Source organism: Sardina pilchardus, chromosome 7, assembly GCF_963854185.1.
Source record: "Sardina pilchardus chromosome 7, fSarPil1.1, whole genome shotgun sequence".
Taxonomy (NCBI): Eukaryota; Metazoa; Chordata; class Actinopteri; order Clupeiformes; family Clupeidae; genus Sardina; species Sardina pilchardus.
Genome location: NC_085000.1, coordinates 16,809,846 through 16,829,143, shown reverse-complemented (window position 1 = coordinate 16,829,143; position 19,298 = coordinate 16,809,846). Strand labels below are relative to the sequence as shown.

The window sequence follows — 19,298 nt, the reverse complement described above, 5'->3', positions numbered from 1 at the left end:
AATTAAATGTAAAGAATCATGATTATGATAGAACAGATCCAATGGAGAATCTGTATTTCACTCATAAAGCTTCATGTTGCGGTTTCATTGGCCGATGCAAGGAGAGCCAAAAGGCTCAGTTGAAACCTTTCCCAACGTTCGTTCATCAGTGGCCAGGTGTGTCTGACCCTTGTCCTGGGGGTTGACTGCAGGAAGAATGGGCAAATGGCATGACTCCTGGTCTAACCTGACAGGCGCACACCACCTTGTTTTTGTTTACAAACAAGTTCTGGTGTCACGCTCTACTTCCAGGCCCGCTCCGCATACTGGCCCTCCCCCCAGGAGAGAGGGGACGGCGCGCCGGGCGTGTACAGCTCGGAGTCCGTGTCCGACTCCCCCTCGGCCAGGTAGGGCCTGAGGCGGGCGCGGAAGGTGCCCCCCACGCCCCCAAACACCCCGACGCCGGAGGGCGCGGGCGCGAAGTCGTCCTCGCGCGCCTGCGAGATGCTGAAGCCGCTGAAGGAGCGCTCCAGCTCCTCGTGGTCGACGGAGGGGATGGACATGGACGTGTCGCTCTCGGCGCCGGCGGTGGAGGCCACGGCGGTGGCGGCGGTGATGGGCCGGTGCCGGCGGTGGCGTCGCTGGCGGCTGCTCTCGGCGGTGGCGTCGTGCGTGAGCGGCGGCGGAGGGATGCGGTAGAGCGAGGGGTCGTCGGTGCCCACGGGCGACACCCCGCGGCTGCTGTTCCAGCGCGGCACGCACAGCGGCTCGTCCTCGGGCTGCGGCGGGGACGGCGGCGACGGCTGCCGGGACGGAGGCTGCCGGTTCCACGGCATGGCGGACGGATGCCGCGTCTCGCAGGGCGTGCTGCAGCCCAGCGGTGGCGGCTCCGCAGCGCAGCTGATCTTCTTCACGTCCTCCTCCTTCTCGCTCTTGTCCTCTGGGCTGTGGTAAGGGGGAGCGGGGTCAGCCATTTTGAAGCCGAGCAAGGCCTCGGTCTCGGAGCGTGGAATGCCCATGCGTTGCATGTAGACTTGCACCAGGAAGTCCAGCTTCTTGTCCATGGTAAGGACCTTATGAGAGAGAGAGAGAGAGAGAGAGAGAGAGAGATTAGACTCAAAGCAAAACCACAGCAAAAACAGAACATACACTGAAAGACTTATTGAGGAGTTTGGTATGTAAAATGAACCCAGAGTTAGTGATTATACATACAGTGGATCTTGGTTTGCAAGACCATCAGGCTCACCACAGACTAACCCACAAAGCCAAATGATTTTGAACGGCCACAGAAACAAAGAGGAATTTAAGCAATAAGCTCTGCGCGATGTGCATAACAACGCCCCTTAGCTGTTCTAAAATCAGTGCAAACAACGGACCTGAGCGGCTTATTGGTTTTCTAAAACTGTTACTACGTCTATTCGATTCTATTCGTCTATTTCGAAGATTTCATGAAAGAAAGGCACAGCAACGAGAAATGTAACTGTAACATTCTTCCGCCAAGAAGTATATTTCTTCTATCGGAATGGTTGCCATGCAACATCGAGACGCAGCCACTCTAACTTTGTGTAAGTTTTGCATTACTAGAGAAAGAAATGCGGTCAAGCTGAATGTTTGTATTGGGTTTTACACCGGCATCGAACACCATCATAATCAACGACTGGAACGACTATCAGTTTTAGAAGAATTGAATGTGTGGGAGACGGGTCTGGGATGCCAGACGCCATTGGTCAATGAAACACCAGTATAGGAAGGTACTGTAACTGCTTGGTAACCTCAGTGAAACGCTCTCGAAGGCTGCTCTGTTGGTGATGTTTTCTGCCCACAAAGGTTACTTTTGGTGATTATAGTTGGTCTTCGGTTGACCACTGTGAGAAATGCCGTACCGGGAATTGAATGGCTCTCCTGTGTGTATACTGTGGCCCCATTCTCAACCTCTCTCCTCTCTCCTCGATGCTCGGTCCTCCAGGCTGGTTCCCACTGATCTATAACTAGCACTGGATATAGACTATCCCATTGTTGCCGCCCCATCATTTTTTATCTACCGTAGATCAGTGGGAAGGAGGACCGAGGAAGGAAGGGAGGATATATAAAAAGACGAACGAGAGGCACCCTGTATGTGCAAGAAGAGATGAGAAGTACCTGCTTCTCCATACGCCCCATGCGGCCCATCATGCTGGGGTCCTCGGAGGGCTCGCCCTCCCCCGGGGTCTTGGGCTTTTCCTTCTCGCCCGCCGGGGCGCCAGCTTTACCCACTATCGTGTCAACTCTGGCCAGGTGAACAACCAACAGCGTCTGTCAGGTTAGCACCACACTGTACTGTGGTGCTTTGCACATAACCCACCTCTCCTCATGCACAAAATGGAACAACAAACCAGGACTTTCACAGTCGATAAACAACCAGCGACATTAAGACGAAAGTACAGTGCATAATGATTATACAGAGACTATACTGACTGAATAAATAGCACTTGCTCAGTTTAAGCGCTTCTCAGTTGAATTCACAATGCTATCGTAAAAAGGTGCACCAGGCACATACACATACACAGTATGCTGGGTCAGCTTGAACTCTTGCTTGAAAATTGTAATGCAGCCCTTGTAGAAAGCAAACATCTGCTTTTGACTAAGATTGCAGCAATGGAAAAACAGTGGCGCTCGTAGCACCCATGCATACATTCGCATGGTCCGGTTGAGAAGGCCCTGTGCCAGGCCTAGACATGAGAGGGAGGAGAAGGGAAGCCATTTTAATTGGGCTCAACTGGAGAAAAATAATATGGGGGTTAAGGGTGAAAAACTGGCCATCGTAAAAGGATCAGAGTGTTCGGAGAGGAAGAAATGTGGGAAAGATGGGTACCATCAAATGATGAAGTATGCAATGCGGCCATTCACATGCTTCATAAGAGTCCATGCCAAATTACATCTGCTGCGTACATGCACTGAGTTTAAGACAAGGCCAACTCTGGCTCACTATTGTTGTGATTGTGTGTGTGTGTGTGTTAATGTGTCCCTGGCACCATGACCTGGTTTCAGAAGGTCCAGCTGAGACAGAAATGCTGTTTCATCTTTTTGTTGTCTAAGTAGCTCGCGGAGGGCAATTTTCACATTAGGTGAGAAAATCTAATGTTTTAGCTACTTTTGCAATCCCCCACAATAGTGTTGCGTTCCCTTGCAATAACCTTTATTGCATTTCCTTCCAACAACATTCCTTCGCAATAGTTTTGGGTTAACTCATAAAACGCTTAACTTTGCGAGGGATTGCAACCTTTTTGGGAGGGAAAGCAAAAACATTGTGAGGGAATCCAAAACTGTTGTGAGGGAACACAATAGGAGCTCAAAAAAATAAATTCCCACTTCAATAAAAAACAAATTTTTTGCCTTGTGCCCATGGGGGATCCGTAGTTCTCCCAAGTATCAACTCTGTTGAAGACAACTGTAAATTGCCACTCTGTTCTGTTTTTGTTACCTCCATGACGCCAAGGAGGTTATGTTTTCATCTGGGTTTCTGGGGTCTCTGTTTGTTTGTCTGTTCGCAAGATTACTCAAAGAGATATGGATGAATTTCGATGACATTTTCGATGACAGGGAAGGTCTGAAATGACCCAAGGAAGAATTACATTTTAGGAGTGATCCGTATCACCGATTTGATCCAGGAGGCGGTTATGTTTTCGCTTGGCAGAGGTCTACGTTCTCTGAGTGCTTTTCTAGTTGTTAACTGATGTTACTGGGCTCCAATACACACACACATATGGCAGATCACCACTGTGTGTCAACTGTCAAGTCTGTAGGCAGTTGCCTATACAGTAATAGTGAACTGATATTGATAGCATAGTGAAATTCTGCTGAAATTGTAATTTTTTTTATTTAGGTGTCTATTTCTACTGGCTGTTGTGGGGTCAACTGAGCAGACCTAGTAGAATTGTTTGGGCCCTTTCGGTCATTTGGCGTGCTTGAAGGCAATAAACAATGAACAACAAGGGTTCAAAATGTGTGTTTTTGCCTGTCAATAAGAAACAGATGAAAGTGTTTAGAAGCAGACTTTGAAGTGTTTGACTTAAGAGCTTATTTCAGTTTTCTGACGGTCAAAGAGATGTAAAGATTGGATATTTCCCTTTCTATTATCATGACATGCTCATCTGACAAATTATTGTATTTGTAAACGCTGGTTTCATAAGCCTGTCAGATCCAACGGTGAGCTATTTTGTAGCCCTATAAGCAGAAACACATCTTGTCTAAGATGGCAAGGATAAGACACCAGCTTCCAAACTCAGAACTCAGACATACATTAATTTGAATGTCTAAATAGAGTCAACGGGGAATACAATGTGAACGTGCACGCATAGGATTCTGAAAGATATCGAGATTGCCAAGAAGCCTTTATCGATTGCATCATCAGAGGTATTTTTGCTAGTGGCAGTTTCTAGGGACATACAGAATATCATCCCACCATTTTCTTCATTCAAAAATATTTAATCTGACTATTGCCACTGTTGTCATTCGAGACCATTCGGGAAGAAAATGATTGAACTCAAGGGCAAAAAAAAAACAAAACATTCAAAGCTGTAACTGTCTCATGCATACAAATGCCATGCGGAAATAAAAGGCATTCACCCTAGCTATATTTGGATTTTTTGGCACTACTATTACGTACTTCTTATGGCGGGGTGTTGAGGGGGGAGGGGGCCCCACAATCAAATCTATCCTGGCAAAGTGCATAGAGAGGACATGAGGGCAATGCTTCATCAGGCAACAGACAGACTCTGTGTGCTACAACAACACCGATGAGGACACTTGTGAACAAATAAGCATGAATATATTCCAGACACCTTGGATGTGGCATACACAGACGATCTCTCTCACACACCACTATGGATCATGTGTTGGTTAACATTTAGACTATGAGTAGGAACTGATGATTTTCAATGTTGTTGGAATATATTGACATATGTGTGGGACAGTTTTGTGATCACACAACATATCTGAAACTTATTTGGGAAGACGGTGGGGGTGGGGGGGCGGAAAGAAGGACAAAGTAGCCGACTACTGTGCCAAAAAAAAAAAAAAAAGACGTAAAACATTCGGAGGGTTAAATTAGTTAAAGGAGATGAGGACAGATCTCTATGCGCGTACATAATGGATATTTACAATACACAAATTAATCAGAATATGTAATACATTGACATCCAACAGATTATAAATTATTTTGAGGACAGGATTACTACATGTGCTCCACTTGATCAAAAACATATTTTTTTATGCCCAAAGGTCAAAGCTGCATGTACAGTAGATATTGCTAACACACATTCTCACAATATCCTCAAACTTTAGCCTTAGTCTGTATGCTGTATGGATTTCTGACACTGTATTGGGGATTCAAAGTCTGAGAAATGTAACATTTGCTGGAAATGGTTTTTGTCTCCTCGGATGGAAGCTGTATGGGAGATCAAGAATAAACAACCTTCTTGCAGCAGGATAGGAAAATGGTGGCTGTGAAAAAAAGGATGCTATTGTGCACCAATGGACTACACAGTGTATTTGTATGACAGTGTATTTGTATGAGGAAAAGTTAAGCATGCAATTTTGATCAAATGGAATTTTGGTCAATTTAATTTGCCCTTTTTCACAATAATTTTCACATTTTAGAATAATAATAATAATAATAATAATAAAGTAGATAATGCAAAATATGTGATTGCATAAATATTCAACCCTTTTCAAGTCCAACCACAAATTCTCTAAGGATCATTTGTGATGATGTGCAGGTGTCAAAAGCAGCATCTGGTCAGATAGCCAAAAAGCTCAATTTTGATCTCATCAGACCAAAGAATCTTCTTCCATTTGATCTTTTGAGTCTCCCACATGTCTTTGGACGAACTTTAGTCGAGAATTAATATGAGCGTTGCCACCCCAACATAGAGTTTTCGTATATATTTTTGATTAATTAACATTACTGTGTAGAAATCTGCGCTCACTTTGAAAAGGGTGAAATATCCTAGGGGGGTTAATACTCTTTATAAGTACTGTATGTGTTGAAACACAGGAGAAGAGACAGGATTTAAATAAAGAGATACTAGATGTTTACTGGATCAGACACCACGACAGAAGAATAAGAATTAATGAAAAGAACACAGTAAAGTAAACAAAAAATCAGATATCATGCCATGACTCATAGCTGTGGTGTCGTAACAGGGGCTTGCCTGGACTGAAGGCTTTTGATGCGTGAGAGCATGTCCAGGTGTCCGGCAGAATACTGCTCAATCACATCCATCACGTCGTACGGCCGCAAGCTCTCCTTAAATCTCTTCTTTGACAACATGAAGCGCATAACGCTGATGATGAAAGATTTGTGTTTATGTTAGACCATCTCCTTTCTATAGCACATTCCTCATTTGCTAATTAACAGTGTTGATGAATAAGATAAAACAGAGATAGAGCTCAATGCTGTAATTACTCATACAGTATACTGTACATATTCTAGTGACACTGTGATTGATCTGCTGAAAGTGTCATTTTTAGTATGCATTATTAAGGAACCACTTAATTCCTTGAAGCCTTAAGCCCAATTCACAACAAAGATTCCCGACGTGACGAGACTGAGTTGCAGCAGTGTGATTAAGTGTTGCATGTAGTTGCAAGCCGTCGCAGAGAGTTCCACTTGTTTAATCGCAGTTGCAAGATTTTAGAACGTTGCGGCTCGTCTCGTCTCGTCTCATTGTGAATTTTTGGTCTGAACCCTATACTTTAAAGTTGTTGACATGGGTTCACATCTTACCAGACTGCTCGAATGGTCACCTTCACACCAGGAGGTAAATCCCAGGAGGGCCCCTCATCTCCAAGCTCGTCTCCAGGAAGGCTTGCCTCTGGAACAGACCCCAGCCCCCATCAAACAAGCCTTATATAGATCTTCCATACAGTAGCCTATCTATAATAGAACACGTAGCATTAACTGATAAGGCGCCACTGTGCTCGTTCTTACAGTATGATGCAAATGGGACATTATAAAAATGTTTCAAAACTAGAAGTCTTATCTCCAACTTGTTTAAAGCAACACTAAAGAGTTTTTCGTACCTTAAAATAATGTTTCCAAAATCATTTCAGTGGTTCATCAACTCTGAACGTCTTCTGCTTTCACTTTGTAGCCCTCTATCGGCTATAACCGCACTATGTAACTTTACGAGGTGGGGTAGTGTATCTGGTGTTCGATGAAATGAGACATCAGAAACTACAAATTTGACTTGCTTCGATGTCGCAATACATCATACTTTCATAAAATCATGCAACATATTCTACCTTGTCTGTTATTTGCTGGATAAACAAATAGCGTGTGTGTGACAGAGGAAAAGTGCTTTAGTGTTGCTTTAACTCCACCTTGGTACTCTGTGTCCCTGACCTGGCAACAAGCAGTCATACAACATAGGAATGAACAAATGTACAAAAGCCAGGACAATGTACAATAAACACAATTGTACAAATAAACAAACATAAATTGGATTCATCAAAAATATTTTCTAACTGTTGGAGCCAGAGAATAAACAAAGCAGGAAATGTGCATTGTAGGTGTTAGCTTTTCCTTTGCCATCAGAAGGAGGCTCTAGTCTGAATAAACACAGAGACCCAGCTTGCTTGAAAAAGAGCAGGTCGGGCCTGTTAGAGTGGCCTTTAGAAGATGATCACTGGACTATTGGTGTCTACATGAGAATATGGGGATTTGTGAAGAAGCCTCAAAACCAGTGTTATCAACTTTGAGAGATCTTTAGATGGAGCTGGAGTTACAAAGGACATTTTTTGCTCTTTAAAAAGACACAAATCACGATCCACTTGACCACTTGACATGCATCAGCGCTGTGGGATACACTGTAAGTACGGCTCATTTGCAACCAGCAGAATCGGGCAAAGCTCAGTGAATACCACTCAAGCGTCACAGTTTTGTGGCCAGACCTTCAGGAATAAATGATACTTTTTTTCTTACTAGTTATGATGTGAACAGTGTGTTTTGGGTAGTCAGTTATATAGGCTGCATAATGTACAGGCCAGACATCAGTAATATAACTTGAGTGGTGTAGCTGTCTCAGAGTGCTCTGAAAGAGTACTGAGATTTTTTTTAGCACCATAGTCAACATTACAGTCACAATTGTGTTGGCTTGGCTCTCCTCAGCAATGGCCTGGTCTGTATCATCATGTAAACAACTTGTTTCCTGTGGCAGGCAGGAAGTGAGTCCAGCTGAGGTGAAGGCCAGTGTGGATCCGCTGACAGCTGTGAAAGGCCTGAGGATCTCCACATGCAGATGGACAAGCAAATGGTGGGGAGCGAGCAGTCAGAACAACGCAACGCAGAGCAGAGCAGAGCAGCAAACCCAGCCTGGGCTCATCCAGCATAAACACAGCAGCCCCATCAGGTAAACGGAGTACAAAATAGAATACTCTCCACTGGAAATACAATGCATTCCATGCAACTGCCACTAGAGGGAGGTATTGTGCTCCCACGCCACAGAATCTACAGTACTGTATGTACATCTTCCCACTTGCTGTAAAGAAAACCCAAACAAACCCTAGACTGTAGGTAGAGTGGATGTTTGGAGTGGTCCTAGTCTAAGGTGTCATGCCACAACATTTCAGGATTTATGCTGCTTTGTTGACGCCAGATAAGTCAAGGCTGTTGGGCCGCAGACATCACTTCCCCCCTCACGCACAACAGAGTGTTTGAGAGCGTGTCAAGCACATGATTGACAGCGGTGCCTGACTGTGCACATCTTGTCTGACAGACAGGTGACTCATCCACCTGGCAGGTGACGAAGAGCGCACTCTGCCTCTGCGGCTGAGTTAACTGGATTCTTTTGCAATCCCAGTGCCTTTGACAACGTGAAGTCATCTGCTAGTCTGTCAGTGATACCCCGAGGGGTGGAAAGTGAAGTGATTCTTCTCTCAGATGTGACGACAGTTCAGCTCAGCCATTTTGAGTGACACATAACATGCACTACAATTATATATAGAGAGAAAGTGTATGTATCTAAGCACAATTAGTTAATGTTATTTTAGGTTTATATGGACAGACAGACAGCTCTTACTTATTAAACCTTCAATGGCTGCGTGGATGTAGAGGATAGAAGAGAGGAGAGGAGTGGTTAAATACTGTGGAATGATATCAGACGAGGTGAAATAAAGATCACTGCAGTATATGAAAAATGTTGAAATTATTTATGAATCACTGAAAGTGAAAGATCTCTGATCTAATGAAGGTCAATGTGTAAAAAAAATGTTCATGTCGTTTGGCTCTTTTCGTAACAAACAGTAAATGTAAGAAAGGCATTTAAATCCAAACTAACATTTTTAGTTTAGATACATATTTCATGTAATTATAACCTTCTTATTATTAATGTGCATGAAATATATATATATTTTTTTTTTTGATGAAACTTCAAAGAGTGTAATCTAATCGTCATATTGTGTCATGTTAATTGATAGCCTGTAGCGATAGCCTGTTCTGCCAGGCTTTGACAGGCAGAGGCAAAATATTAGCACAGTTGTAACAGTTTTAACTCAATCAGTTGCACATATTCCCGCTATTGATGAAATTAGAGGCTAACCTGGAGATCGCTTCACTCCAAAGTCTTCATCCTGTAGCTCAATCAACACTTCAGTACATGGCAGAGAGAAGTAACCAGTGAGTTTAATGAGACGGAAATATAAAGGTAGTCAAAGTCAAAGACAGTGTTAATGCCCCTTTGCCACATAATCATTTGCTCTCACTTGCTCTGTGTGTGTGAGTATGTGAGCATGTGTACGTATGTATATTCCTTGCACCCTCAGGGCTACCTGTATGTTCACATCTTGTCTAAAATGTGCAAATGTCTGTGATGACATGACGAATTCACTTAAAGTAGAGCACAGAGTGTAACATGAGAAACTTGATACCTAGATAGCACCTATACACTGTACGATAGACCTGTATGATTCCCTCAACTGACCAAAGTGTGTTAAAAAGTATGTCTATTTTTAGTTATTTCTTTGCTTATCCAACAACCTCCACACAATGCATGACTCAGCAATAAATGTCCCCTCATAAAAAGCGTGCTTCCTTAAGAGGAGAAGTAATTAGATGATGTGTTGGAAGCAAGCCAAATCATCATTGAGTCATAGCAGCTTGAAAAAAGAACTGTGAACGCTCTGAGTGTTTGACACATAAAGGCACATCAATGCCAGATGAACACATTGCTCCCACAAGGCATTGCACCAATTTAGGACCTAACACATCTCTTTATACACCTGTGACATTGTGGCTTACTGGCAATGGAAGACATGATGTGCGTCATGTGATCCAGAATGCTCTCAATTCATAGACTGGAATGGGTATAATGGGGGGGGAAAGGAATGAAAGTCCAATAGTTCTGTATATATAGTTTATGTTAGGGAGGTTAAAATGGTTAAATTACTACAATTGAAATCAGGTGAAATTTGTGGTTTTGTGAAAGAAAGAGGCATTATGTGCCTGCATGCTATATCTGAAGAACTATCAGGCAGCCTCACTGACCGCTCACTATGGCCTGGCCTTCAGAAGCAGAGATTTCCAATGGAAATACACACCAAACAGATGCACAACCACAAAGGCAAATACACACACACACACACTGATGTGGAGCAAAGAAAACAACAACAACAACAACAACTACAACAACATCCAACAGCAGCTATAAGCCCGAAAAGATGACAGAAGACTGAACATGCCCCTTGTGCACTGACCTTCAGAGTTCTGGCGAGAGGCGGCGCCCTTGATGCGGAAGGCGTGCTTGGCGAGGTTGGCCACTTTGCTTGGGCTGTCCTCCACTCCTTCCTCTGCGCCAGCCGTCTTGCTCTCTTTGCCACTCACGTGTTTGGAGGGGCTCTGAAACACTTTATCTTTAAGGCTGGGCTTACGGCTACAGTGAGTGAAAAGGGGCACACAAAAGCACAGCCCACGTGTGAAATTGACGTGGGTCCAGTGACGTTGTCACTACCCATTATGAGTAACAACGAGTAAAATGTTAATTGTTAGATACCGGAGTTCACGGTTGTTTGAAATTAGAACGGATCCCTTTGAAGCATGCTCTTTTTCCCCCTTGAGTGACTCATTTGGGCTGACTAGGCAAAAGGAATTGTCTCCTACACAAGAGAACACTGGAAAGTTGGTCAGCAGCGAGAACAGTGAAAGTGCTGACTTCTGCATCACACTTCGGGGATGAAGTCCTCCCGAGTGGCTCACTCTCTTGACAAACAGATCTATCTAGTGAGTCAAAATGGGCAGAGAGGCCGTGTTCGCATATTTCTCACAGGAAGTAAGTGCAAGGCCTTGTTTTCCTGTGCAATCACAGACACAGTGAAATGACAAGGGATGATGAGTTGTGCAGTGATTTCCAGGACAAAGAAATACACTTCAGTGTCCATTGGTGCCCAATGGGCCATAGATATCCAGCAGGATAGGGATGAAATGCTTCTGCCATCTGCTGGTCAGACCCCAGCACTACGCATGCACCCAGTGAGAGGGAGCCATCAGCAAGAAACATTTATCTGCACCTTTCAGCCATTGGCTTCCGTTCCAAACTAAGTGGCCGGCTGGTCATTTATGCTCCAGTAAGGAGTTGATTGGTTTTGTGATGAAATGGGGTATCCAGGTACAGTAGGGTCAGGTTTTAAGATATGGACAGGGTGAACGAAGGTGAGATTGTGAGTTTTGTGGGTCAATTTGTTAGCACTGTTATACTGGATTCCAAAGCTCAGGTCTAGTAGTATATGTTTAAATGGTTCCAAGCATGTTACATTAGCAATGTCCAATTCAATAAGTAAACATACTTAGTGCATGTAGTCGGTCACATCACATCTGCCATTCAGTCATTCTAAAACCAAGAATGGGCTAAAAATGAATGTAAAAAATGATATTTTATTTTGTGGATTGAATTTAGAGAAGCATTAGAATTGCAACAAGCTAATGTAATATCTGCTTTAAAAAGCCAGCAGTTTTCAGCCACCTTAGCAATGCAGTATAGCAGAGATGTTTAACAGGAAATGATAATTATGCCTATTAGGCATTGCGTGTTTTGCACTTATAAGCCTGCTTCCTTAAAGAGAAATATTAATGTGTTTAATGATATTTTATTCCAGTATTGGGAGTCTGCATTGTTGCGGGAAATAACCCATTTCCCCCAGGTTATGGCAATATATAACAATATCTCCCAACATATTGGACAAGGAAAAAAGAATATTATTCAATTCTGTCAACTTGCTAGTCATGCTTAACACAAGCCTGCATGCAATTGTAAAGAATCATTAGGAGATGAGTTGGCTTGAAAGTTTAAATTAAAAAAAGTTCCAAGAGCACAGAAAAAAATATGTATATTTCCTATCTTGAGGTCAGACTTGAATTCAATGATGATACTGCTGATCGTGACCATTAATCCTTCACTGGTAGTACACACTTGGTTCCAAAAGTGTGTGTGTGTGTATTTACAGTACCTATAAAAAGTATCCACCTTCCTTGTATATTTCCCATTTTATTGCTTTAAAGAATGGACTGTTAACTTAATCTGGCCGTCTTTTACAATAATTTACAAAAACCCTCTTTAATGTCAAAGTAAAAGCAAATTTCTACAAACGAGTAATCTAAGTCCTATATAGAAAAATTGTTCACACCGAATTCCCTTCCAACCTGGCAGAGATTGAGCAGTTCTGTCAAATGGAGTAAAATTGTAGTATAGATGTGCAAACCTAATTGAGACCAGTCCAAACTCCATGCATCACGTCCAAAAGTGCATCCATCCACTCAATATGCTGACATGAAGGGAGTGAATATTAATGCTATCCCTTATTTTGCATTATATCTTTTTAATTCATGAATTAACATTACTTTGTAGAAATCTGCTTTCACTTTGACATTAAAGAAGGGCTTTTTGAAATATTGTGAAAAGAGAGATATATTACATTTATAAAAGCATTAAAAGTGGAAATATGCAAGGGGGTGAACACTGTACTGTATATGCATGCTCACTGACATAGACAATAGATAGAAGATGACCCCAAGGCAGGTAAATAACATTTGTGATGGAATTGGATGGAGACATGCAGAGGCTGTCAAAGTATACCTCAGCAAGCATAGGACCACTGCCAGCACATAGCATTACCGCATGGTCCTGATGATATGCATTTAATGATGGATGATTGTACACAATGGGCTAAAACAGCACACTCTTTAGTCAAGCAAAGTAAGAAAACATTTGGCCATTACAACTTATAAGGCGTGGAGAGAGTACTAGACAGGAGACAATAGCATAGATTTAAAAGAAACTCCAGACAATGGAAAGCTAGAGTTACTATGTCTTATCTTCTCCCCTTGGGAACCGAATCAGTTACTATGAGAGCTGGCGAACATGATTTAACAGAGAAATAATAGAAAGAGAGAGAGGGGAGAGAGATAGATAGAGATAGAGAGAGGAAAAAATACAGAACAGACCGAAGTGCTTGAGAACCATCTAGAACGTGCAGATGTTAGTAATCTGCGTGCAACGGTACCTAAGGGTTCTGGGGCAGCACCCACAGAGTTGAGCTGCGTGTGCGTTCGCATTACTGCTCATGAGAGGCGCGCGGCAGCGGCAGAGACACAAGGACAGCATTGTAAATGTGACGCTGAAACTCATACTGATTAGTAGAAAGGAACAGGACGGTGACCCTGTAAATGGATGGGTAACTGATGGTATTGTGTCAAATATTATTTTAAAAAAAATGGAAATGCACTGTGTGTTATATGATGTCACAACAGATCAAAAACGATTATGAAAATATAAGAACATGACAATGTGAGTGAAAAGTAAGAAAGATTCATGATAAGTGTACAGTAGTTATTGTAGAAAAATCCAATGATTGAGATAGAATCTGACAAAAAATATCCCTTATACAGCATAGTTTTCGCATGTCAAATGCACAACCACAATGTGCTGATAGGAATATTGGGAAAAATATATTTTATGATGTGGTCATGAATAAATTACTGTGAGGAGTGAACCTATCAAATATCAAAAGGTGCTTGACTTTCAAAATGATTTGAAAAGTGCTCGCGTAATGTCTACTCTCCTAATACAGTAAAGCTATTGCTGATACCAGAATATTTTAGATAGCTCTTGAAAGGTTAAAATATCAGAGTGTGAAAAAATCCATTAAAAATTGGATGATAATAACCTATCCAGTCAGTGTTAGTGTGCTCCGTATCATAAATAGATCGGAGTTGCTTGTTAGCCAATATTCTTTCGTGCTTATTCTATCACTGTAGTGCAGTTATTGAATTATCCAGTAAATCCAGGCTTGTGTCATGGGCACCTGCTAACATTTAGAGATAGGAGGTTTTAATGACCTATTGTGGTCTTACAATCTCAGTATGTCTAAGTATTGTTCTTTGTAATTACATTAAGACTGAAGAAGGCTTCTGTATCTTGAGTCAGTATTTCGTTTTGTGTCATTTGTGTTCATTACAGTGCCTATTCTCAACTGTAGTAAAGGAGATGGGTTTAAATGTTTTTAAATGGCTGCTGTCTCTGGGTTCTGTCTGGATACAATGCTGCCTCAGTCCAAAGCAGGAATAATCAATCAGCAACCACCTACCATGCTTATTATAAAGGATACATGTAACAGTATATGAAATATATCAAAGAAATCATGGCTATATATTTGTGCTTATTTCTTTTTTGCGTTCAGCCGTGCACTTGGAAGTGCTCTGTGCTGATACTGCAAACGACTATGCAGCTATCGTGGCTTTATGTGTGGTCAAAGTGCCATCAATAGCCATTCAATAGCGGTACGTTATATGAAGATTACTCCTTTATTAGGTGCTTCCTTCCACTGCATTCCACACTACTGCGTAACAACTCACTTCAGACAGACATATTGGTGTAGTGGAAGTCCCTATTAAAGAGGCAAACAACCAGAGATATACTGACCTTGGAGAGGATTCCGCAGGCTGGGCATCCTTCCTGTAATGCAACCACAGAAAAGAAAAGAGGAGCTAGTCAGAGTCACCATAATTTAACCAGCCAAAACAGCAGTTGCCAACTAGTTATACTGATTGATTTACAGATTACAAATTATTAAGAACTAAAGAAAAAAATATGATTGACATTAAAGCACCTTGAGAATGAAAAGACAATTTAAAATCCTCAGAGCAACGCGGATTATTGGTACTTACTGAAGTTTCTACTTCAAAAATGCTGGAGGACATATAACAGTGAAGGAGTTTTATCCTTTAAGCCAAGTGAACTGAACTGAACCACCAGCAATATATTTCTCTGAAAGGATATTCATTCAAACCTGAACCCAGTCTTTCCCTTCAGACTTCTTAGAAGGTCCATCTGATTGATTGGAGGGATGAGCCTTGATGTAATGGAAGGAGACAAGGCCAAGAAAGTCAGCATCATAAAGCAACACTCATCCTAACCTTCACTCTTATACCTGTCTATGTCTACTCCCAGAATGTTTGTCTCTGGATTACATCCTTATTGCCTGTGTACAATGTATATTAGTAACTACATTAACTCAAAATTACTTTCAGGTTCCTGAGTGCACTTATATACTGTAGTGTGTATAGCAGGAGAAACAAGTCAAGTCACACTGAAGTCATTAACCGATAATGTACACTCAACCCTTATCTCTAGGGAGAATATAGAGAGGCCATCTTCTCTTACAGTGATACTAATGGAAATAGTAAACTTGATGACAAATCAATTAAACTGATTTCCTATATGATTAAATCTACACTGACTGATAGAAGTCCATTTTAAATGCTGAAAGTGAACCTGAAGAGGCAAGACGTTAGGGAGGAGGATGCCTTCCAGTCTGTTACCTGTAGATCGGAACGGATACATTCTGTTCATAGAAGTCCCATGTTGCCAATAGGTCTGTTCGAGTTAAATTAGTTGCATAAAATCTCCAGGCACTCTAGTAAAAAAAAAGAACAAATAAAGCCAAAAATGTCAACACCTAAGGGAAATTATGCTTACGGAAAATGTTGAATGTCGCTATAGCATACCATGCAAGCAGTTAGTTAAGATAATGCCGGAATGTCCTAGTTTCATATTTTTGGTCAAGCCTACCTGAATAAGACCTGCCGCTGGATTTCGACGTTTCTCAAAATGCTTCTGCCTGTGTTGCTCCTGTACCTTCAGAGCAAAGCCAGAGCCAAGAATACCCTGACAGAGGCATGGCCAGAGAGAGAGAGAGAGAGAGAGAGAGAGAGAGAGAGAGGGAGAAACAGAGGGCAAGGAAAGTCCCTCAAAAACAGCCCTTATACCATCTGTTCATATACAAAGTGTTCGGTACACACAACATGTCCTTCGTTTTTACAAATTGCTATTCATTTATTCAACCTTTTACACAACTTACAGCAGGAAGTGCAAAGAAGGCCACACCAATCATGCTGAAGGCTGCGGCGATGAGCCGCCCGTTCCATGTTATTGGGAACTTATCACCATAGCCTATCGTCGTCAAGGTGATCTGTGATGGAAAGATTTGCAAAACATCTTCAATGGGTTATTAAGCGTCTGATGGTTCTCTGGCGTTCATCTGGCTAAATCATTATACCCAAAACGATGTCTGACAGAACAGCTGTATCTTGAGTGGCCTGGTCTCGTCTCCTCATCTCCAGCTAACTCTATCCCATCTCCCGGGTTTACTCTAAATGAGATTCACAGTTGAGCTGAGCTCTACCCAATGTTTCTATGTGTTAAAAGGGAGACTTTTCCTGTTGCCTTCATACTTGCTTTATGGCAGCAAGATATGCCACACAAAATGAGAAATTGAATCCAAGATTTACACGTATTTCAAGTTACCCTTCTGAGGCTATAGGAAATAGTAGGCGCCTCCAGTCTAAATCAGTTCTCTAATGTGCACTGATGGGAGATGGAGGGAGCCTCCCTTCCTTTCTCTTCCAGTCAGAGGCCTGTTGTGTTGAGAATTACAGTACTTACCATGCCCCACCACAATGCATCAGCATATGTCTCAAACATCTCGTTGTCGTCCTTCTCCACGGAGTACACCAGGAAGGAGGCCAAGATGAGACACAGGAAGCCAATGTACCAGGCAGTAATCAGCTCCTGAGATGGGGAGGAAACGGAGAGAAAAGTGTCCAATAAAGCGTCCAAGAGCAGAATCATTTCTAACGCTGTTATTTTAGTTAGAATGTCTAACGTTCAGATAATGTACAGTAGCTAGCTGTCTAAAATAGCTGCATTTATTTCTTCTTTTGAACAAAGAAAAGCACTACACCATGTCGGTATACTCTAAGAAGAGATGTCATTTTGACACATTATGTGTGAGCTCAGGGACGACACGATTTTGTGTTAATTTCGTGAAGCAACAAAAACAATATAAACAAGTAAACAAACAAACAAAAATGTACATATTTTTGTAGATGCACATTTAGTTTGTTGTTTTGAGATGGCTGAACTCTGTTTTTCACCAAGCCAGCCACACAATTGCTGTGTTGAAATTGACACAAAATGTGTTGTCCCTGAGCACACACAGAAAATGTGTCAAAATTACACATCTCTTCTTAGAGTATAGAGCATGCTATTTCAGAGTGCAGTTTTGTGCCTGGCTTTAGGACACTAGTTTGTTGTTGGAATACAGACACATACAGCATAGTGTGCTTGCCCACACATACAGTAGTGCAACAGCATTACCTTGCTGTGCGCATAGACCACAGATCCCAGGAGTTTCCATGTGCCGCCGCGGCGGTCCATTCGGAGCATGCGCAGGATCTGCAGGAAGCGCAGACTCCTGATGGCAGAGGTGGCGAAGACGTTCCCCTGCGAGCCGGCCGCTAGCACCGACACGGACGCGATCAGCACCATCATGTCTACACGGGAGCACAGGCGCCAACACATATTTTCACACACACACACACACACACACACACACACACACACACACACACACAGACATTTATTCATACATACATACATTTATTAATGTAGTACATTTAGTAGTAGAATAGACAGACAGACAGACAGCACCATCATGTCTACACGGGAGCACAGGCGCCAACACATATTTTCACACACACACACACACACACACACACACACACACACACACACACACACACACACAGACATTTATTCATACATACATACATTTATTAATGTAGTACAGACAGACAGACAGATAGAAGTGTAAGAGTAGAATTACAACGCCTATTATTAATATGTCAAGTGCATATTTGGGATAAACAAAACACATTCTCATCACTGCATTGTCATGATACCATGGCAGATACACTCTTCTATGCTTTGCTGAAGGTTTGCAGCAAGTGATAGTTCTTGTTTTAGAATGCTTCCTTTGTCAATTAGTTTTAAGTCGGCCTTTCTGCTGATGTGAAGCAGTCCTGATTGGCATTGCAGAGCCATATTGCCAAGCTGACTTGGCAACAGCTGATTGATGATGGACCACTGTCAAACAGACTACTACAGCATTCGAATCCACCGTCAATGACAGAGCATATTTGGGTCTATGTCCGTTATCTTACATACTATGACCTTGTTATGATACGTGATAGGAATTCATTTCTCAGCAAAAAGTACATATTAGCGATGGTGTTTAGATTGAACACCTTAGTATGATGGACTTAATGTCTGCCCAGCCCAGTATTTACCTAATGTACCATTAAAAAGTAGGACTAAGCAAACTGTCTCAACTGAAAGATTTTGAAGGGGAAGAAAAAGACAGAGAGACATGACAGTGTGTGAGAGACAAAGTGAGCAAAAGAGAGAGAGAGAGAGGAAGACAGAGAGAGGAAGAGAAAGAGAGCATAAAGACAAGAGAGGAGTAAAAAGAATCACATAACAGGAAGATCATGGCACTGGCGTGAAGTGGGCAGCACTCCTACCGATGATGCAGAAGGGCTTGCGGGCAAACTTGAGCCGGCCTCTCCATCCTCTGTAGCGGCAACAGCAGCCTGCTGCCCAAATCCTCACAATGTACTCCACTCCAAACACCACGATGGTCACGATTTCCTGCAGTCAGAAGACACAACGCTAGCAAATCTGCCACAGTATGTCCAGTCCAACTTGACTGTACACTAATCGTAATTGTCAGTGTCCTTTGTAATGATGCTGGCACTGTGTATTTCTAAACCTAAGAGCACCAATGTTTAGTGTCCCAAAAATGGCATTGCCAAAGATGTTGCAGAGTATTTGTAATTAACTGCCATACAGTACATGCCACTCATGGCTTGCACCTTTCCTACTGGAGATGATACATGTGAATTTGTTTACAAACCAGCAAAAATAATCTCAGAAGAGCCATGTCGATTGACA

General features: G+C 42.3%; 1 protein-coding gene across 1 annotated transcript in view; it reads right to left on the bottom strand.

Moving 5' to 3' along the window:
* Nucleotides 1–281: 281 nt before the first annotated feature.
* The window catches only part of kcnq2a (potassium voltage-gated channel, KQT-like subfamily, member 2a), a 35,571-nt gene continuing 16,554 nt past the window's right edge, over nucleotides 282–19,298 (bottom strand). Inside the window, exons 3-15 of the mRNA XM_062540229.1 lie at nucleotides 18,869–18,995; nucleotides 17,664–17,839; nucleotides 16,950–17,075; nucleotides 16,366–16,476; nucleotides 16,077–16,172; nucleotides 15,827–15,921; nucleotides 15,295–15,357; nucleotides 14,928–14,960; nucleotides 10,711–10,886; nucleotides 6,746–6,833; nucleotides 6,171–6,302; nucleotides 2,119–2,245; nucleotides 282–1,052 (exon numbers count right to left, since the gene is read on the bottom strand). Of these exons, the coding sequence (XP_062396213.1) occupies nucleotides 282–1,052; nucleotides 2,119–2,245; nucleotides 6,171–6,302; nucleotides 6,746–6,833; nucleotides 10,711–10,886; nucleotides 14,928–14,960; nucleotides 15,295–15,357; nucleotides 15,827–15,921; nucleotides 16,077–16,172; nucleotides 16,366–16,476; nucleotides 16,950–17,075; nucleotides 17,664–17,839; nucleotides 18,869–18,995 (2,121 nt within the window). The remainder of the gene's footprint in view (nucleotides 1,053–2,118; nucleotides 2,246–6,170; nucleotides 6,303–6,745; nucleotides 6,834–10,710; nucleotides 10,887–14,927; nucleotides 14,961–15,294; nucleotides 15,358–15,826; nucleotides 15,922–16,076; nucleotides 16,173–16,365; nucleotides 16,477–16,949; nucleotides 17,076–17,663; nucleotides 17,840–18,868; nucleotides 18,996–19,298) is intronic.